This window comes from Salvelinus sp. IW2-2015, linkage group LG33 (genome assembly GCF_002910315.2).
Source record: "Salvelinus sp. IW2-2015 linkage group LG33, ASM291031v2, whole genome shotgun sequence".
NCBI lineage: Eukaryota > Metazoa > Chordata > Actinopteri > Salmoniformes > Salmonidae > Salvelinus > Salvelinus sp. IW2-2015.
The window spans coordinates 23,411,737-23,430,803 of NC_036872.1; the positions used below are offsets into that span (position 1 = coordinate 23,411,737).

The 19,067-nt window shown below is 43.4% G+C and overlaps 1 protein-coding gene and 1 pseudogene across 2 annotated transcripts in view; one reads left to right on the plus strand and one right to left on the minus strand.

Moving 5' to 3' along the window:
* LOC111957524 (phosphatidylinositol 4-phosphate 5-kinase type-1 beta-like) overlaps positions 1-17,016 on the plus strand; it is an 85,282-nt pseudogene extending 68,266 nt beyond the window's left edge.
* A 155-nt stretch (positions 17,017-17,171) lies between these two features.
* Positions 17,172-19,067, minus strand: part of LOC111957523 (ceramide transfer protein) — a 41,264-nt gene continuing 39,368 nt past the window's right edge. For both annotated transcript variants that reach the window (XM_023978367.2, XM_023978368.2), the window contains 2 exons: positions 18,908-19,045; positions 17,172-18,383 (listed from right to left, as the gene is read on the minus strand). In XM_023978367.2, coding sequence (XP_023834135.1) covers positions 18,918-19,045 — 128 coding nt within the window. In that variant the 3' untranslated portion in view covers positions 17,172-18,383; positions 18,908-18,917. The remainder of the gene's footprint in view (positions 18,384-18,907; positions 19,046-19,067) is intronic.

Here is a 19,067-nt window from a genome sequence, read left to right on the forward strand (position 1 = left end):
GAAGTTGCCCCTAGGCACTGATCTAAGGTCAGTTTAGTATTTTCAACAGTTAAGTTACAGTTAGTATATGTGGAGGGTTAGCTTATCCTAGATCTGTGCCCCTAAGGACAACTTTAAACCAGAGGCTGTTAGGCCTGTGTTGTAACTGTGTGGGTGTTGTCCCTGACAGAGAGAGCATGGTAGTGTCTGTCTGTCTCTGTCTCTGTCTGATGGCACAGGGTGCTTCACTCTGTCTCCAACCAGGATGTAGACATCAGGAAGTAGACCAGGAACAGGAAGGAAGACACACTTCCTGTTTAAGGTATCCAACCTTTGAAAACTTGGAAATGTTATAGCCTACGATGTGATTGTTAAGGACATTTGTTTTACTCCCCCATAACAACGTCATGGCTTCTGTGAACCAGGTTTAACCACTTTCATTGTATCGGAGACTGAGCTGTTTTTCAACAGCAAACGACAAGTGGTGACTTAATGAATGGAGTTAGTCTGCATGAGTAGCACGGTGTTGTGGGTATATATAGGCCTGTTTGGTAACAGGCAGTCCTGTGTGTTTCTGATGACTCTCCTTTGGGACACCGCCTGGAGTCACGCCTCGATGACTTTGGCTGCTATAGCTGGCTGATTCATCTCCTCTGCTCTCCTTGTGTTTGTTAACTAAACTCACACACTCCTCAATGTTGACTTTCTATTAGCTCAGAATGGTGGAGAAAGGATAACAGTGGTTTACAGATAAGGCTGTGACGGTCATGGAATTTTGGGTGACGGTAATGGGCCAGCCAAATGACCGTGGTCATCGTAATAACCGTTTCATGATGGTCTTCATCCGTAACCYTTGGTTACACAGTTATTCAGTAATTGTGCCAGCCCTATTCACAGACACTCAAAGATGGCCTCTTGTTTGAAGTCTTTTAGAGGACCTCTGTCTCTCTGTCCCTCCCCATCTCTCTTCTCTCACTTCCTTTGTACTTCAAAGTATAAAGGGAACAGTGTTTCATGCAGGTCATTAATGTGCCAGGCCCAGGTTTCATAATGACTGTTTGTTTGTGTATGTCTGGGGCGGGGGGCTGTGTCTGGGGGTAGGGAGAGTTGTTAAGAGACAAAAATACATTCTGTAACTGTAACCCAGGACAGAAGTTCAAACTTCTTGAAATGTTTAACGCCAGTGAGCTGTGTGTACGTCTGAGCAGTGGTTGTACTGTAAGTGACTGGACTGTAGCTAGTTTGTTATTGTCACGGCTTCCTGCCTTCCCCTTCTGAGCGGTAAGCAAAGCGCCCCCTAAGCAGAATCTCTGTCCGTTTCCATGAGTAAGCAGTAAAGACCTAGCCCCAGAGCCTGCTGCAGCACCGAAAAACAGGAGGGGGATCGAGAGGGACGTGACAGACATGGGTGAGGGGGGGAAGGAGATTCAGCCAAGGTATGGAGGGGAGGTAAGGGGTGAGATGAGAGAGGGAGACCAGGAAGTGTCTGCTGCTGAATGTGGGTCACTGAGGGAAATGTAGAGTAGTATGTTTTTCCTTCCTCTCCTCTCTCCATCTCACAACAAACTAAGAACATTAATAAAACATGCCCAGGTCTATGACTGGAGAGGGAGGGAGAAGGGAGCGGGGGGAGGGAGGGATGCATACAGACAGACACTGCTTGGGAGCCATTGTTTAGACTCTATCTTGTAACAGAGAGCAATGTAATTGTCATGTTGAGAGGATGACGATGTAAAATGGAATGACAGTTTAGCGAAGGGTACAATGTTTTGTAAGGGGTTGCCAATCATGAGTGCTGAGGTCTGTTTGTGACTAGGGAAGAGGGACGTGGAGTGGCATTTAACTTGATATCTGAAAAGGTTTTTGTCTGGGAATGCCCCTATTAATTTGAGACGGAAACAAACACGTATGCTCACATGCACGCACACACAAACAGCGCCACACACACACACACACACACAAAGAGGCCGGATTAATGCAGTTTCAGCCCCGGTAATAAGGAAATATAAACTGTATATAATAAACTGTATAATAACTGCATAATGTGACTGGTCAATTGTGTGAGTCAGGGGCTAGGCCCAAGAGGCAATGTTCAAAATACAACAGAGAGCATAATTTAGTGACAGAAGATCAATAGTTTATAAAAAATAAATGTGGATTAAGTTTTATCACAATAACATTTGGGTATCTGCCAAAATAAAGGAAACACCAACATAAATGGGTCTTAGTGATTTCTTAATCCTGCCCTGCACAAACACACAGAATGGTTGGGATTTGTTTTCTTCTCATTATTGTTATAGAACTCGTGGCGGGTCATGTTGTCCCCCTCTCCTCCTGCCATGTCATGTTGTCCCCCTCTCCTCCTGCCATGTCATGTTGTCCCCCTCTCCTCCTGCCATGTCATGTGATTCTGTCATTCCATTGGAAGATGACGGGGACAACAATGCCCTCTCTCACAAAGCCAATCAAACCACGGCAGATCTCAAATGACACCCTATTCCCCATGCAGTGCTACAGCTGGATCTAGCCACTACGCACGCCTAACATAAAAACATATGGAATGTCATTCAAATGGAATGGAGACATTCCATCAAATGTCAATGTAAAAGCTGAGAATTGTAATTATTTTATGGACACTCCTGACCTCTAACGACCAACCAAAATCTAAAACTGACCTTACCTTAACCAAACCCTAAACCTAACCATAACCTGATTTTAACCAATTCTGAAATTAAATATCGGTTTGCAGGTCAGGAGTGTCCTTCTAGCCTTTTCCGGGCAGGTTGGTGTGTGGCTCTATTCAAAATGGTTGCCTTTGAATAGGACGGGGGAGTCAAGAGGAAGGGATGCAAATCAGAGACATGGAAAAGACAAAGCTCGAACAAGAGCGCAAGTGTTTATTCTGAATGTTTGTATGTATGTGTGGCTGTATGTGTGGGTGTATGTGTGGGTGGTGTGCGCGCGTAGCTGTATGCTTGTTCATGATTTGCATTAGTCTTAAAAGGACACTACAGAACTAATTAACCATGATTAAACCACCAACAATAAAGCACGAATAAAGACACATTTACCATGGGGATATCCTGGAAATAGCTGTTCTATAATCTTATTGTGGGTGTGCTCAGTCATGGTGCAATGGATTCTAGTTATAGATACATCAGTGGTATGATAACATATCTAAAGGCCATCTTTGCTCACCTATATCCAGCCTACTGTCCGCTCTTAGTGAGGGTGTGTTTGTGTTAGTCTTTATCATCAAAGATCCTCATTCTGGACATATTAGTTCACATTTCTTAGATTATGTCTCAAAAGGCAAATGAACGGGTTCTGTTGTGGTCCTTTTACTCAGCCTGTTTTCTACTAGCCAGTTCCATATAACGGATGATGATGGCTGAGTCCGTTTTGGCAAGTTTGGAAGTTCCCGATGTTGGGAATACTGTTTACGAAATCCAACTGAGAGCAGATTCTAGGAATTACCATGACAATCATGATGACCATTCCTTGTTTCTCGTTGTCATCTCTCTGACAGACAGACAGTGCTATTCTTGGATGTTTCGGGGATTGGTACAATAATGCTTAGAATGAGACGATTCCCGTGGTCCAATGATGGAAAATCATGCTAATTTGATAATCTTATTATGGCAGAAGGAACTATAAAAAGGATGACTTTCCACATATCATATCACTATTGCCTATTTATCTTTGGTCACACAGAAATATGGGTCACACTTCAATAACCGATGATAAAAAAAACACAATTTTTGTTTAAAATGCACACATTTGTGTGTGATACTGGTCAGATTCCGGACTTTCCGGACCAAGGCCAACACCGCCAAGGCCAACTGTTTTTCCACTCTTTGCTGGACTACGGGTTGTTTTGATGTTGTTTCAGATCATGGTAATTAACTGTGTGGTTTCATGTTGTGTGCTGCAGGTGTTGGAGAGCTTTAAGATCATGGACTACAGTCTGCTTCTGGCCGTGCATGTCCTGGACCAGAGCCCGAAGGAGGGCGGCGAGCCGGGCCAGGCAGTGGGGGATGGCAAGCGGCCCGTGGCCCAGAGGGTCCTCTACTCCACAGCCATGGAGTCTATCCAGGGGGATGGCAAGGCTGCCGAGGCCCACACCACAGACGACACGTGAGTCAGCTCACCTCAGTCATACTGCCCATACACATTCAAAGACAACCACACGTACAGTACACAATCATATACACCTTAATAGTTTGATGACATTTACACGTACACATACTCACATTCACATACACTGAAAAATACATGGCAAAACTCTTACAAACACTTACAATGATCAAAACCTTTAATGTGTCTCCTGACCTGACTACATTCTGTGACTGGACCTGTATTTACTGGGCTGTATTTACTGGGCTGTATTTCAGGATGGGTGGAATTCCTGCCAAGTCACACAAAGAAGAGAAGCTGCTTATTTTCCTGGGCATCATCGACATCCTGCAGTCCTACAGGTTTAACATGACTTCATAACATGCTATATTATATAGCATAATAACATACTATAATGTTCTGTAACATGGAGGGTTCGTTGCTACGCCCACAGACTAGTTAGCATTACATATTCTGATTGATTGGATATCAAGCAGCCACTCTCCTGGGTCCTTAAAGCATCCTTTTCTATCCAACTCTGTTAATAAGGGTTCTGTAGCTATCAGTCTTTCCTATTCACTCTGGTGAAGCATTGATTTTCTGTCCCAAAGCATCCTTTTCTATCCAACTCTGTTAATAAGGGTTCTGTAGCTATCAGTCTTTCCTATTCACTCTGGTGAAGCATTGATTTTCTGTCCCAATGCATCCTTTTCTATCCAACTCTGTTAATAAGGGTTCTGTAGCTATCAGTCTTTCCTATTCACTCTGGTGAAGCATTGATTTTCTGTCCCAATGCATAAGGGTTCTGTAGCTATCAGTCTTTCCTATTCACTCTGGTGAAGCATTGATTTTCTGTCCCAAAGCATCCTTTTCACCAGAGTGAATAGGAAAGTATATGTATACCTTACCTTAGGGGGTAAGGGAGAGAGAAGAGGTAGTGAGAGGGAGAGAAAGAGAGAAGCTCCTCAGTGTGACAAGCCTCGAGGGCCAGAGAGACAGAAGTGTCCCTAAAGCTTGTTCGCTTGTCCATATCTCAGCATCTCTAAGCTGACCTCAGGACCTGTCTGTCAGTGTCTTGGCTGGGGAGTTACATAATGATATCATTCCCCATATATCTTTTCATATTAATCCTCTTCCCTTGCCAACTGTTTGCTTGCCTCAGTCCATCAATTGCAGTGTCAAATGTAACTAGAATGGGAGCATATTATGTAACATGAAATGTAATATTGCTGTGGTTCCTGTTCTGTCTTTGGTGTCAACGGGAAGCATCTCAGGTTTTGGGTGATGGGGCTTGGTGAGGGGTTGGGTTTGTTGCATAACAAGCTCTGTTTGTGACAAGACTTCTTGTTTCCCCCTCAGATTCATTAAGAAGTTGGAACACTCATGGAAGGCCCTGGTCTACGATGGTGTAAGTTGATATGCTGCCTAATACGTGTGTCCTTCTGAACACACACCGTTCATAGGTTCCATTCTTATTGATCTCAAATAGCCCTCTCTGATAAAAGCCTGTATTGTCTTCTGTTCTGTCCTCAGGACTCTGTCTCGGTGCACCGGCCTGGTTTCTATGCCAACCGATTCCTCAAGTTCATGAGCACTTCGGTGTTCCGGAAGACTCAGAGTAAGTCTGCTGGCTTCTGTTCCTCAGWCCCCTATGACAGGGATACATTAATGTTAGGACTTAAGCTGTCACACATGCCAGGCACTGGGATCGGAAAACAAGTGTAATGGTAAAAGGGGTATGAGGGCTAAGACTGAGACTACAATAACACTATGTCGGTGTGTCACGTACAGTTTAGTCAACTTTAAACCATTGGAAATGTTTGTACAGATTGATTTGTTAGTGACCTGCTGTGTTGAAGGCAACAACACAGCTGTGTTGATGTAAGGTATACATTTCTCCTGTGAGAGGACGTGATTGTGTTTTACCAGTTTGTTGTGTGGAGGATCCAGTGACACATACACTGTTGTCAGTCAATTAAATAGGTCAGGTTTCAAACCCTCCCTCAGCTCCTCTCAGCTGTGCTTTCAGCTTACGCTGACATACTGATATAGATTCTTGACGAAAGCGACTTACGGTAATGCGTCCATGCATACATTTATGTAGTTGCATATTTTACTAATTCTGTTCTGCCTTTAGCTCTTTCCCCAGAAATATCTTGTTATCAGAGAGGTGTTTAGTTTCTATGGTTGTCCTCTGTTTGGGTGGTGGCCATGCCAGTCCCCCAGTGGGGGTAATTTAGGAACCCACCCCAGTGGCTGAAGCCCCTCTCACTTCAGGGTTTTGACTTGTGGAATGTTTCATGTTAAGATTAAATAAAGCAGTGTGCAATGCTGATTTAAGGAAGATGGCTTCTGCGATGGTTTGGGATTTAGATGCTGGTATTATTATGGCAATGCTTCTGCACAGTTAGATACAATGGAGAGGGATTTCATGCTCCTTTTGGGAGTCAGAATAGTAACGTCTGGGGACAGTTGCATAATGATCATTATGCGTTAACAGTTTGATCATTTTACTGCTACTTTGGGACAGACACTTCAAGCTTGATTATGCACGACAATGGTTGCAATCAGGGTAATCTGTTCCCTCCATCTCTCCCTCTTTCTCTCTTGCTCTACCCTATCTCTTTTGCTCTACCCCTTCACTCTCATTCCTACCCCCTCACTCTCTCCCCAACCCCCTCTTTCCTCTTGCTCCCTCTCTCTCCTTATCTTCCTCTCTCCCTTCCCTCCGCTCTCCTTTTCTCTTCCCCCACCACTCGTTTCTGTCTCCCTCTCTCTTTTACCTCTCTCCCCATCCCACTCCCCTCTCCCTCTCTTTCTCTGTCTCTCTGCAGCCATTCGCTTCTCCCCTTCTAAGAGGACTCGTACATCCATCCCTGCTCTGAAGTCGTCCTCTCAGGAGATCCTGTCTTCTCAGAAGGAAGAGAAGGAGGAGGAGAGGAGGCAGAGGCTGGGAGGAGCACGCAGTCTGGCCAGTCTAGACGGACAAGGTAGACCAGCACACTATTATCAATCATCCACACATTCATGTGTTGTAAAAAAATWATAAAAAAAAATGCACCAGAGAGAAATCACTTACACTTCCCAGATCTGTCATGTAGACCATACCTCTCGTTATGTCTGGATCGATGGCCCTTCGAAAACCACTTGGTCCCCATAAACTAGTCCTTCAGTAGTGCCATAGTGTCTCCACCTCCAGCCCCCACTGAAATGTTGCCTCACCGAAAAGAAAACACAGTCTATATCCTGTTATTAACAACTTTAGGCCCAGGTTGCTGTTATACAAATACAGTTAATAATACATTGACTGACTGAAGGCATTATCAGTGAGGTCATGGCTTTGTGTGTATCTCTGTGAGGTCATGGCTTTGTGTGTATCTCTCAGTAAGGTCATGGCTTTGTGTGTATCTCTCAGTGAAGCCATGGCTTTGTGTATCTCTCAGTGAGCTCATGGCTTTGTGTGTATCTGTCAGTGAGCTCATGGCTTTGTGTGTATCTCTCAGTGAGCTCATGGCTTTGTGTGTTTCTCCCAGTGTTTGGCTCCTACCTGCGTCCTGACCTAGTCCCTGACACCCCGTCTTCCTACGAGGGCTCCTCCATGGGAACCATCTCCTCCTCCTCCATCAACCTGGAGACCCAGTCTGAAGACAGGTACCTCTCTCTCTCCCTTCCTTCCTTCCTTCCTTCCTTCCTTCCTTCCTTCCTTCCTTCCTTCCTTCCTTCCTTCCTTCCTTCCACCGGGAGACTCTATCCCCTCCATCCTCTACCTGGAGACTCTATCCCCTCCATCCCTCTACCTGGAGACTCTATCCCCTCCATCCCTCTACCTGGAGACTCTATCCCTCCATCCCTCTACCTGAGACTCTACCCTCCCATCCTCTACCTGGAGACTCTATCCCCTCCATCCCTCACCTGGAGACTCTATCCCTCCATCCTCTACCGGAGACTCTATCCCTCCATCCCTCTACCTGGAGACTCTATCCCTCCATCCTTCTACCTGGAGACACTGTTCCCTCTATCCCTCTACCTGGAGACTCTCTGTTCCCTCCATCCCTCTACCTGGAGACTCTATCCCTCCATCCCTCACCTGGAGACTATCCCCTCCATCCCTCTACCTGGAGACTCTATCCCCTCCATCCCTCTACCTGGAGACTCTATCCCCTCCATCCTTCTACCTGGAGACACTGTTCCCTCTATCCCTCTACCTGGAGACTCTCTGTTCCTCCATCCCTCTACCTGGAGACTCTATCCCCTCCATCCCTCTACCTGGAGTCTCTCTATCCCCTCCATCCCTTACCTGGAGACTCTCTGTTCCCTCTATCCCCTCCATCCCTCTACCTGGAGACTCTCTGTTCCCTCTATCTCCTCCATCCCTCTACCTGGAGACTCTGTTCCCTCCATCCCTCTACCTGGAGACTCTGTTCCCTCCATCCTCTACCTGGAGACTCTCTATCTCCTCCATCCTCTACCTGGAGACTCTCTATCTCCTCCATCCTCTACCTGGAGACTCTATCTTCTCCATCCTTCTACCTGGAGACTCTATCTCCTCCATCCCTCTACCTGGAGACTCTCTATCTCCTCCATCCCTCTACCTGGAGACTCTATCTTCTCCATCCTTCTACCTGGAGACTCTATCTCCTCCATCCCTCTACCTGGAGACTCTCTATCTCCTCCATCCTCTACCTGGAGACTCCTATCTCCTCCATCCCTCTATCTCAGGACCCCTTCCACTTCTACCTGTCCTCTCAAAGTCCCAATTCTAATCAGTTATATTTACACACTTGTGTAAATATTGGCAACAATGATTTTGACCTGGGACACCAGGTGAGTAAGCGATTTGAGCTAATCAGTGACTAAACCAACTAACACTGCAGATCAGATCACCAGCAGGTCCCCTGAGTTGACCAGCCCTGCCTGCCATAGGGATTCCCCTGAGGGGAGAGTGTGACAGAAAGAGTGCGAGGGTAGAGAGTACAATGTAAATAATAACCGGTGAAATCACTGAGCTACCTGGGAGGCCAGATGGAAAACATAGGACTCACCTGTTGTGATGACAAGACACATGGAACAGGTGACTCAGAGTCCTCAGGCTTTGTGACAGTATGTTATACACTAGAGAGAGATTCCCTGGAAGAGCCAGGAAAGCCCTCACTGGACATTTATTCACAGTGCTCAACTAACATCCAGTTCAGATGCAGTGTGCAGGCCATAAACCATGGACTTTAAATTCTAACCTCCCTCTAGAAAGAACTGTTTATTTTCCTCTCATCTCTCCCCCCAGCTCTCTGTCTGTCTGTCTCTGTTCAGTAGTATCAGGTTCTAACCCTAACTGGAAGTCTCCATTGTGATGCCTGCCTGGTCTTGTTCCCTTCTCAGACACCTGTCTGTTGCCCTAAATTTGTCTATCAATGTGTTTCATGAATATTTGACTCAAGGCTTTCAGAAGGTCTGATTAAGAGGCATTGTTAGTAGAGAGAGTGTAATTTTCTGACAGGGTGACTTTTTCTATGTATGTACATAATCCCTTTTCTGAGGTGTGTGTGTGCCTGCATGTCACCTTTAAGAGGGGTAGGCAATAACATGCCATAAAATGGTAAACACATTCCTGAATTTAAGCAAAGTCAGGAGTCAGCTGACATGCATCAAGGAAATGGCCTGTTTCAGATGTACACCTGCCCCCTGCTGTTCACGTGATGCTGTGTTTTAAAGGACGTTTATTTTCCCTGATTATTTGGGACTCTTTTTCGAGGTCCATAACCCAGTAAAGGAGTTCCACATAAAACATAATGTCCCAGAATTCCTTTCCTTAAATTAACTTATCCTGTTTGTAAGTTCTTAGACATTAACTTCCCCTAGAGAGACCTATAGTCTACAGCCAGACATCAGACACACAGACAGACTGGTTTTCCTCTGTTTCCCTGAAGGGGGTTTCACCTGGCTGTCATTTTCATGTTGGATTCTTTGATTTGCCATGCAGTTAATCGTGCACTATGGTCAAAAGAAGGGAGCTATGTAGGGAATAGGGTGCCATTTGAGACTCTTATTTTCTATATCTACTTATGTGTGTTTCTTGTTCTCCTGTTTCCCCTCAGAGATGAAATGGCCAGCTCAACATTCACCCTGGAGGACAGCGCCATCTGTCTGACGTCAGAGCAGAGCACCATGGACGTAGAGGTGGACATGGACCGGGATGATGGCTCAGTGCTCGATGTCTACTTAGTGAGTACTCACTCACTGGATGTGTCCCAAATTACACCCTATTCCCTACATAGTGCACTACTTTTGACCAGGGCCCATAGGGCTCTGCTCAACACCCTATTCCCGATAAGAAGATACATTTTTTAAAGTTGTCTGCTCAAGGGTTTTTACATTATAAAAAAAAAAAAAACTTTATTTATCTAGGCAAGTCAGTTAAGAACAAATTCTTATTTTCAATGAAGGCCTAGGAACAGTGGGTTAACGTATTGTTCAGGGGCAGATCAACAGATTTTTACCTTGTCAGCTCGGGGATTCGATCTTGCAACCTTTAGGTTACTAGTCCAACGCTCTAACCACTGGACTACTTGCCGCCCCAACATGACATGTTCTACTCTGATTTAGCCACTGTCTCCTGTATTCCTGACCCTGAGTGGGCTCTAGAAAATGTATCCTCCATATTTATTCATCTGGCAGATAAACACACAACTTTTAATCAAAGATAATGTAGATGAAACCCTTGGTTTTCAAATCAAATTTGTCACATGCGCCGAATACAACAGTGAAATGCTTACTTACAAGCCCTTAACCAACAAGGCAGTTTTAAGAAAAATAAGTGTTAAGTAAAAAATAGATCAAATAATTACGTAAACAGCAGCAGTAACAATAGTGAGGCTATAACAATAGTGAGGCTATTTACAGGGGGTACCGGTACAGAGTCAATGTGCCTCCACCGGTTAGTTGAGGTAATATGTAAATGTGGGTAGAGTTAAAGTGACTATGCATAAATAATAAACAGAGTGTAGCAGCAGTGTAAAAGGGGGAAGGCAATGCAAATAGTCTGAGTAGCCCTTTGATTAGCAGTTCAGGAGCCTTATGGCTTGGGGGTAGAAGCTGTTATGAAGCCTTTTGGACCTAGACATGGCACTCCGGTATAGAGGTCGACCGATTATGATTTTTCAACGCCGATACCGATACTGATAATTGGAGGACCAAAAAAGCCGATACCGATTTAAATGGCCGATTTTAAWTWTMWTTTTTTTTWATGTATTTATTTTATTAAAATAATAATAATGACAATTACAACAATACTGAATGAACACTTATTTTAACTTAATATAATACATCAATAAAATCAATTTAGCCTCAAATAAATAATGAAGTATGTTCAATTTGGTTTAAATAATGCAAAAACAAAAGTGTTGAGGAAGAAAGTAAAAGTGCAATATGTGCCATGTAAAAAAGCTAACGTTTAAGTTCCTTGCTCAGAACATGAGAACATATGAAAGCTGGTGGTTCCTTTTAACATGAGTCTTCAATATTCCCAGGTAAGAAGTTTTAGGTTGTAGTTATTATAGGAATTATAGGACTATTTCTCTCTATACGATTTGTATTTCATATACCTTTGACTATTGGATGTTCTTATAGGCACTTTAGTATTGCCAGTGTAACAGTATAGCTTTCGTCCCTCTCCTCGCCCCTACCTGGGCTCGAACAAGGAACACATCGACAACAGCCACCCTCGAAGCATCGTTACCCATCGCTCCACAAAAGCCGCGGCCCTTGCAGAGCAAGGGGAACAACTACTCCAAATCTCAGAGCAAGTGACGTCACCGATTGAAACGCTATTAGCACACACGCCGCTAACTAGCTAGCCATTTCACATCGGTTACACCAGCCTAATCTCGGGAGTTGATAGGCTTGAAGTCATAAACAGCTCAATGCTTGAAGCATTGCGAAGAGCTGCTGTCAAACGCACGAAAGTGCTGTTTGAATGAATGCTTACGAGCCTGCTGCTGCCTACCATCGCTCAGTCAGACTGCTCTATCAAATATCAAATCATAGACTTAATTATAACATAATAACACACAGAAATACGAGCCTTTGGTCATTAATATGGTCGAATCCGGAAACTATCATTTAGAAAACAAAAGGTTTATTCTTTCAGTGAAATACGGAACCGTTCCGTATTTTATCTAACGGGTGGCATCCCGTTAGTCTAAATATTGCTGTTACATTGTACAACCTTCAATGTTATGTCATAATTATGTACAATTCTGGCAAATTAATTACGGTCTTTGTTAGGAATAAATGGACTTCACACAGTTCGCAACGAGCCAGGCGGCCCAAACTGCTGCATATGCCCTGACTGCTTGCACGGAACGCAAGAGAAGTGACACAATTTCCCTAATTATAAGAAATTCATGTTAGCAGGCAATATTAACTAAATATGCAGGTTTAAAAATATATACTTGTGTATTGATTTTATAGAAAGGCATGGATGTTTATGGTTAGGTTTGGTGCAACGACAGTGCTAAATCAAGTAGGCTGTGATTCGATGAGAAATTAACAGGCACCGCATCGATTATATGCAACGCAGGACACGCTAGATAAACTAGTAATATCATCAACAATGTGTAGTTAACTAGTGATTATGTTAAGATTGATWGTTTTTTATAAGATAAGTTTAATGCTAGCTAGCAACTTACCTTGGCTTCTTGCTGCCCTCGCGTAACAGGTAGTCAGCCTGCCATGCAGGCTCCTCGTGGAGTGCAATGTAAGGCAGGTGGTTAGAGCGTTGGACTAGTAACCGGAAGGTTGCAAAAACAAATCCCCGAGCTGACAAGGTAAAAATCTGTCGTTCTGCCCCTGAACAAGACAGTTAACCAACCGTTCCTAGGCCGTCATTGAAAATAAGAATGTGTTCTTAACTGACTTGCCTAGTTAAATAAAGGTGTAAAAAAATATATATATAAAAAAATCGGCCAAATCGGTGTCCAAAAATACCGATTTCCGATTGTTATGAAAACTTGAAATCGGCCCTAATTAACCGACCATTCCGATTAATCGGTCGACCTCTACTCCGGTACCGCTTGCCGTGCGGTAGCAGAGAGAACAGTCTATGACTAGGATGGCTAGAGTCTTTGACAGTTTTTAGGGCCTTCCTCTGACACCGCCTGGTATAGTGGCCCTGGATGGTAGGAAGCTTGGCCCCAGTGATGTACTGGGCCATACGCACTACCCTCTGTAGTGCCTTGTGGTCGGAGGCCGAGCAGTTTCCATACCAGGCAGTGATGCAACCAGTCAGGATGCTCTCGATGGTGCAGCTGTAGAACCTTTTGAGGATCTGAGGACCAATGCCAAATCTTTTCAGTCTCCTGAGGGGGAATAGGCTTTGTCGTTCCCTCATCACGACTGTCTTAATGTGTTTGGACCATGATAGTTTGTTGGTGATGTGGACACCAAGGAACTTGAAGCTCTCAACTTGCTCCACTACAGCCCTGTCGATGAGAATGGGGGCGTGCTCGGTCCTCCTTTTCCTGTAGTCCACAATCATGTCCTTTGTCTTGATCACGTTGAGGTAGAGGTTGTTGTCCTGGCACCACTCAGCCAGGTCTCTGACCTCCTCCCTATAGGCTGTTTCATCGTTTTCGTGATCAGGCCTACCACTGTTGTGTCATTGGCAAACTTGATGATGGTGTTGGAGTCGTGCCTGGCCATGCAGTCATGAGTGAACAGGGAGTACAGGAGGGGAATGAGCACGCACCCCTGAGGGGCCCCCTTGTTGAGGATCAGCGTGGCGGATATGTTGTTACCTAGCCTTACCACCTGGGGGCGGCCCAGAATCCAGTTGCAGAGGGAGTTGTTTAGTCCCAAGGTCCTTAGCTTACTGATGAGCTTTGAGGGCACTATGGTGTTGAATGCTGAGCTGTAGTCAATGAATGGCATTCTCAAATAGGTGTTCCTTTTGTCCAGGTGGGAAAGGGCAGTGTTGAGTGCAATCGAAATTGCATCATCTGTGGATCTGTTGGGGTGGTATGCAAATTGGAGTGGGTGTAGTGTTTCTGGGATAATYGTGTTGATGTGAGCAATGACCAGCCTTTCAAAGCAACTTCATGGCTACAGACGTGAGTGCTACGGATCAGTAGTCATTTAGGCAAGTTACCTTAGTGTTCTTGGAGTTTCTCCTGAGTTATCTGAGCTAATTCAGATGATAAATCAGGCTTGGGCCAAATCAAGGAAAACTGACTCTGTAGTGGACGGGCAATCTTTCAGACAATTGAGAAACCGTTGTACTATCTCGATTATAAAAAAGCTAAATCAAACCATTTTTTAAGCTCTATCTCTGACTCAGGTGGTGATCCTTCTACATTTTGGGAAACAGTAAATGCCCTGAAGTGTTCAAATTCCTGTTCTTCCCTGCCTAAGCAAGTTTTGTCTGACTCTGGCATCATAACTGAGAAGAATGGGATAAGTGATACTTTTAGTCATGTTTTTATCTCGGTAGGCTTTTTATTTGAGAGAAACGGTGGTGTAGTTGACCCTGGTCAGTCAATCGACTGCTCTTCCCACTGCCAGCCTCTAGCTGACTCGATGGTTAACCCGTCAACTTCTAGTGAATCTTTGTTTTCATTTCAACAATTTACTACCTGTGATGTGCAAGATGCCTGGATTGATGGGAAAAAAATCCACTGGGGCTGATATACTTGATCCATTTTTGCTGCAGCTCTCTGCCCCCCTGATTGCTGAATCATTAACCCATATTTTTAACCTGATGATTATATCTGGTACTCTCCCCAAGGTTTGGAAGGTGGCCCATGTACTCCTCCTTCACAAAGGTGGTGACCCTTGTGACCTAAATAATTATCACCCTATTTCTAAACTTTCTTGCCAACTAAAATATTACAATCCTTGATTCATTCTCAGCTATCTTTTTTTACCTTTGAAATGTGTTCTAAATGTACATCAGTCAGGTTTCAGACCAGGTCATAGCACCAGGTCACTAGTTATAAATGTTGTGGTTAACTGTATGTATAAAAGGCAACATTGTGCTGCCCTTTTCATTGACCTGTCAAAGGCTTTCGATACTATTGATCACTCACTACTAATTAAGAGGCTTTCCTCAATTGGCCTAGACCAGGCTGCATGTAACTGGTTTAAAAATGACTTGACAGATATAACTCAATGTATATCTACTGATTGTGTTGAATCAGGGTTCCTGGATATTACGAAAGGGGTTGATTCTGGGTCCTGTACTTTCTGTTTACATGAACAATATCAACTTGTCTGTAAGAAATTGGAACCTGCACTTGTACTGTATGCTGATGATACTGTTGTGTATGCTATTGCCTCCACGGTTGACCAGGCTCTATCTGAACTACAGTCTGCCTTCAGTGTATTACAGAAAAACTTTTTGGACCTGAAATTAGTACTGAATGCAGGTAAAACTGTATATGTTGTTCTCTAGAGCACATAAAAATAAGTCTGATTTAAGCATACAGAACATCAGAAAGTATTCAGACCCTTTGACTTTATCCATATTTTTTTTACGTTGCAGCCTTATTCTAAAATGGATTGAATTGTTTTTCAATCATAATTCAGGGCTCATCTGTAAAAGACACCTTGGTCTCTATATGACTCCATGATAAAATACAATCAAATAAATATCCCTATATAGTGCACTACTTTTGACCAGGGCCCTATTCAATATATAGTGCACTACTTTTGACCAGGGGCCCATAGGGCTCTGACTAGAACATCCCTCCTGTAGGAGCAGATCTGTCAAATGGATATAATAAGCTGTATTTATAGTATTTACTCACACTGCACTCTCTTCTGTTTCAGTGAAAGGGGAGGCTTACAGACTACTACGATTTTGTCAATCGTCTGACAATCGCTACACTCCATTGGACAGGGCCCCTTTGACTCCACCCCCAGCGCTGCTAAATCCACTCTGCCACTATTGCCAAACACAAAGTACTGGGATGCTCACACCTGATAGGCTGATGAACTAAAACAAGACACAAATGGAATTACATGTCAGACCTTACCAAGTGATGTTTGTTAGAGCATGTCAGTGAAGTCCCTCAAATATTTTCTTTCATGGCCTATAAAGAAAAAGCATATATAGAAATATACATTCATTTGAATGTTTTCATTTTCCTGCTGACCAGAAGTTATTACACTTTCTTTGTAGTAGCTGGTTGGATAATGAACATTTAGTGACATCTTGGCCATTGCAGAAGTGTAACAGTGACATGGAAAACACACAAGGCCAATATGGATGAGCCTGGACTCATATTATGCTGTAAAAAGAACAGATGGTATATACATTCTGAAGCCGCCAAGGCCAAACTAAAGACTCATTGGCTGGTATGTTGAAGGTACCTAACCAACCAACACATTGCTATTCATTCCAATCAGACAGGACTAAAGTAACAGTTTGAAGGCAGCAGGTTAAGGGCTGCTGTTGACCTGAGAGGAGACCCGGTCAATCTTCTTGGATCTTCAGCTTCATTGAAGAGGACGGCGTCAAAATGGCACTTTGGATGTTAGTTATGATTGTAATAACTATTTTTCCTTGATGAACGTTGGGTTTTGGATTAGTGGAATATGCACATTTTTATATTATGCACACCTATGTATGTCATAAGTACAAGTGCACAGACAAGGACTATGGTAGAATTTTCTGATGCACAGAAACTAATTTTATATGGAGGGGTGTCAACTGAAGATTTCTCAGGATATCCTTTGATACTGAAGAACGAGTGTGTCCTCTGTATTGTTAACTAACCAGTAGTTTGCCTCCATTTTAGACACAAGCTCTGACACAAATTCTATGATTATAATTTATTKAATATATAGTTTGCTGAAGATAAATATTTTAATCACTGAATGTAAAGACTATATATAGAAGAATCCTATCAATAAAATGCGTTCCACTTGTTTCTTTCCCGAAAGAAATCTTGAATATATCAGTTGCAGACGATGCTTTGTTTAAAAAAAATAACAAATTGAGGTGCTCTCCATTTCCCAGCACACTTCATCCTCACAACTGCTGCTCATTGCTGTAGAGTAATGACTAAGTAGAAATTTAAGTCTTCATTTCTGTAGTGTAACAATTTTAATTTACAGAACATTGCCCAATTGCATTTAGAGCAAATGATAACACTTCAGACAAACAGAAATATACAAAGCGTGTCAATTCCTCAGACAAAATTAAAGGCTTAATGCATTCTTCAGCTGATGTCACTCCTCTGACCGTCATGGCAATGTTGTTTCCCCATGGATTCTATGACCCCTCAAGCTGAGTGGAGGATTCTGACAGCCTTGTCGATGGCAAAATCACAACTTTAAATGAAAGTAAACAAATAAAAATGAGGTAAGAAATCATGTGAAATGCTGACCCCAGTGTAGCGTCTCTAGTCGTATGATACTGTAACAGACATCTTTCAGGGCTCATCCTGGTGTTTYAGGCATGACAGGTTAACGAGGGATGTGGAAAAAAATGGCCACCCCATCTGAAGGGGGGGGGGTCAACAGTGGATACCAACTATTGATACCTTAGTGTTTATGGGTCACATTCAACAAATGACTTCAATCTTATCCATCTATACCATACATTCAGTTTGTTATCGTAAAGATCACCTTCCTTTGAAAACAGACTAGTTATGTAGTTCTTCCAATTCGTTTGCCAACATCCTTTACATTACGTAAACTAATGTCTCCGTACAATACATCACATCCATAGTGTTCCTTTACAGCTACTGTATAATGATCTACAGATATAGAAATTGTGTACAAAGCTTTAGACTCCTTCCCCCCATTAGACTCCAGGGCAGGTCGTCACTAGGGGAGGACAAGACAAAGGCTAGCCAGACTCAACACACTGCTCTCCGTCTGTCTACTTGCATTCTTTTTGTAGTAAAATTAGCAGCATGAAAACGATCAGTGGTTAATGCAAACAAAGTATAGTCAAAAATGTAATAATTCGAAATGTACAAAACAATTTACAAAAAGCAAAAAGTTGGTTCAATTGATTCAAAATATTGCCATAGAAATTCTTGAATTTATATACAAATACATATCCAGTTTGACAATGTTTGGTTGTTTTTGTGTCTCAGGTGGCTAGCAACTACTGGTAGAATAAAGCCCTAAACCAGTTTCTACTCATTTGATACAGATATTTCATCATGGGTAATATAGTTTGGAGACATTCTGGTTGACGGATTAATATGGGTAATGTAGTCTGTGGGAGCCCCTTGAATGATCGGAAATGTAGCCATGTCTCTTCAGGACAAAATGTGTTCCGCCTGAGAGAAAAGGAGATGGAAAGTTACCAAAAATAACAAAAAACTAATATGGCACAATGATACACAACATTGATCTGATTTAACAACTGTACTTGTGTGGTAGAGTGTAATTAAATATCTATGGTCTATATAGATGTCTTTAGGCTTGTGCCTGTGAGGATAATAGCTGATTTATGCTTGATCCAGTAATGCTGTCTGGAGGCGGCGTATGGAGGCTGTGACCCAATTGCAGAGCCTCCAGAGGCCAAATCGAGCTCCGTACAGCGACGTTGTGCACTTCCCAATTTATGTAACAATGCGGAGGGCTCCGTATAGCTCCACATTGACATGATTGAGTGATGGTAGGTGGGGACGGGAGGTCCTGTATAAACAAACTCACTTCCTTGACAACAGATCTACGAAGCGCAAGAAGTATAAATGCCCTGACTTCTACAGAGGCCGTATCGCAGTAAATGCTGTACGGCCATTGCATATGCAGATTGACCACGCAAAGCCTTTAAGAGTGGGTTTGAGTTCGCTGCTACCTGTAGAGATTTAAAAGAGGATAGGTTTCCCACTGGTCTTCTCCTGGACGTAGCCGGTGAAGCGTTTGAGGAACTTGGGGTACTCCCTCTTGGCCACAGCTCTGAGGACTGAGGCAGGGGCCCAGCCTCCAGGATTCACTAGGGAAAAACAACCACTCAG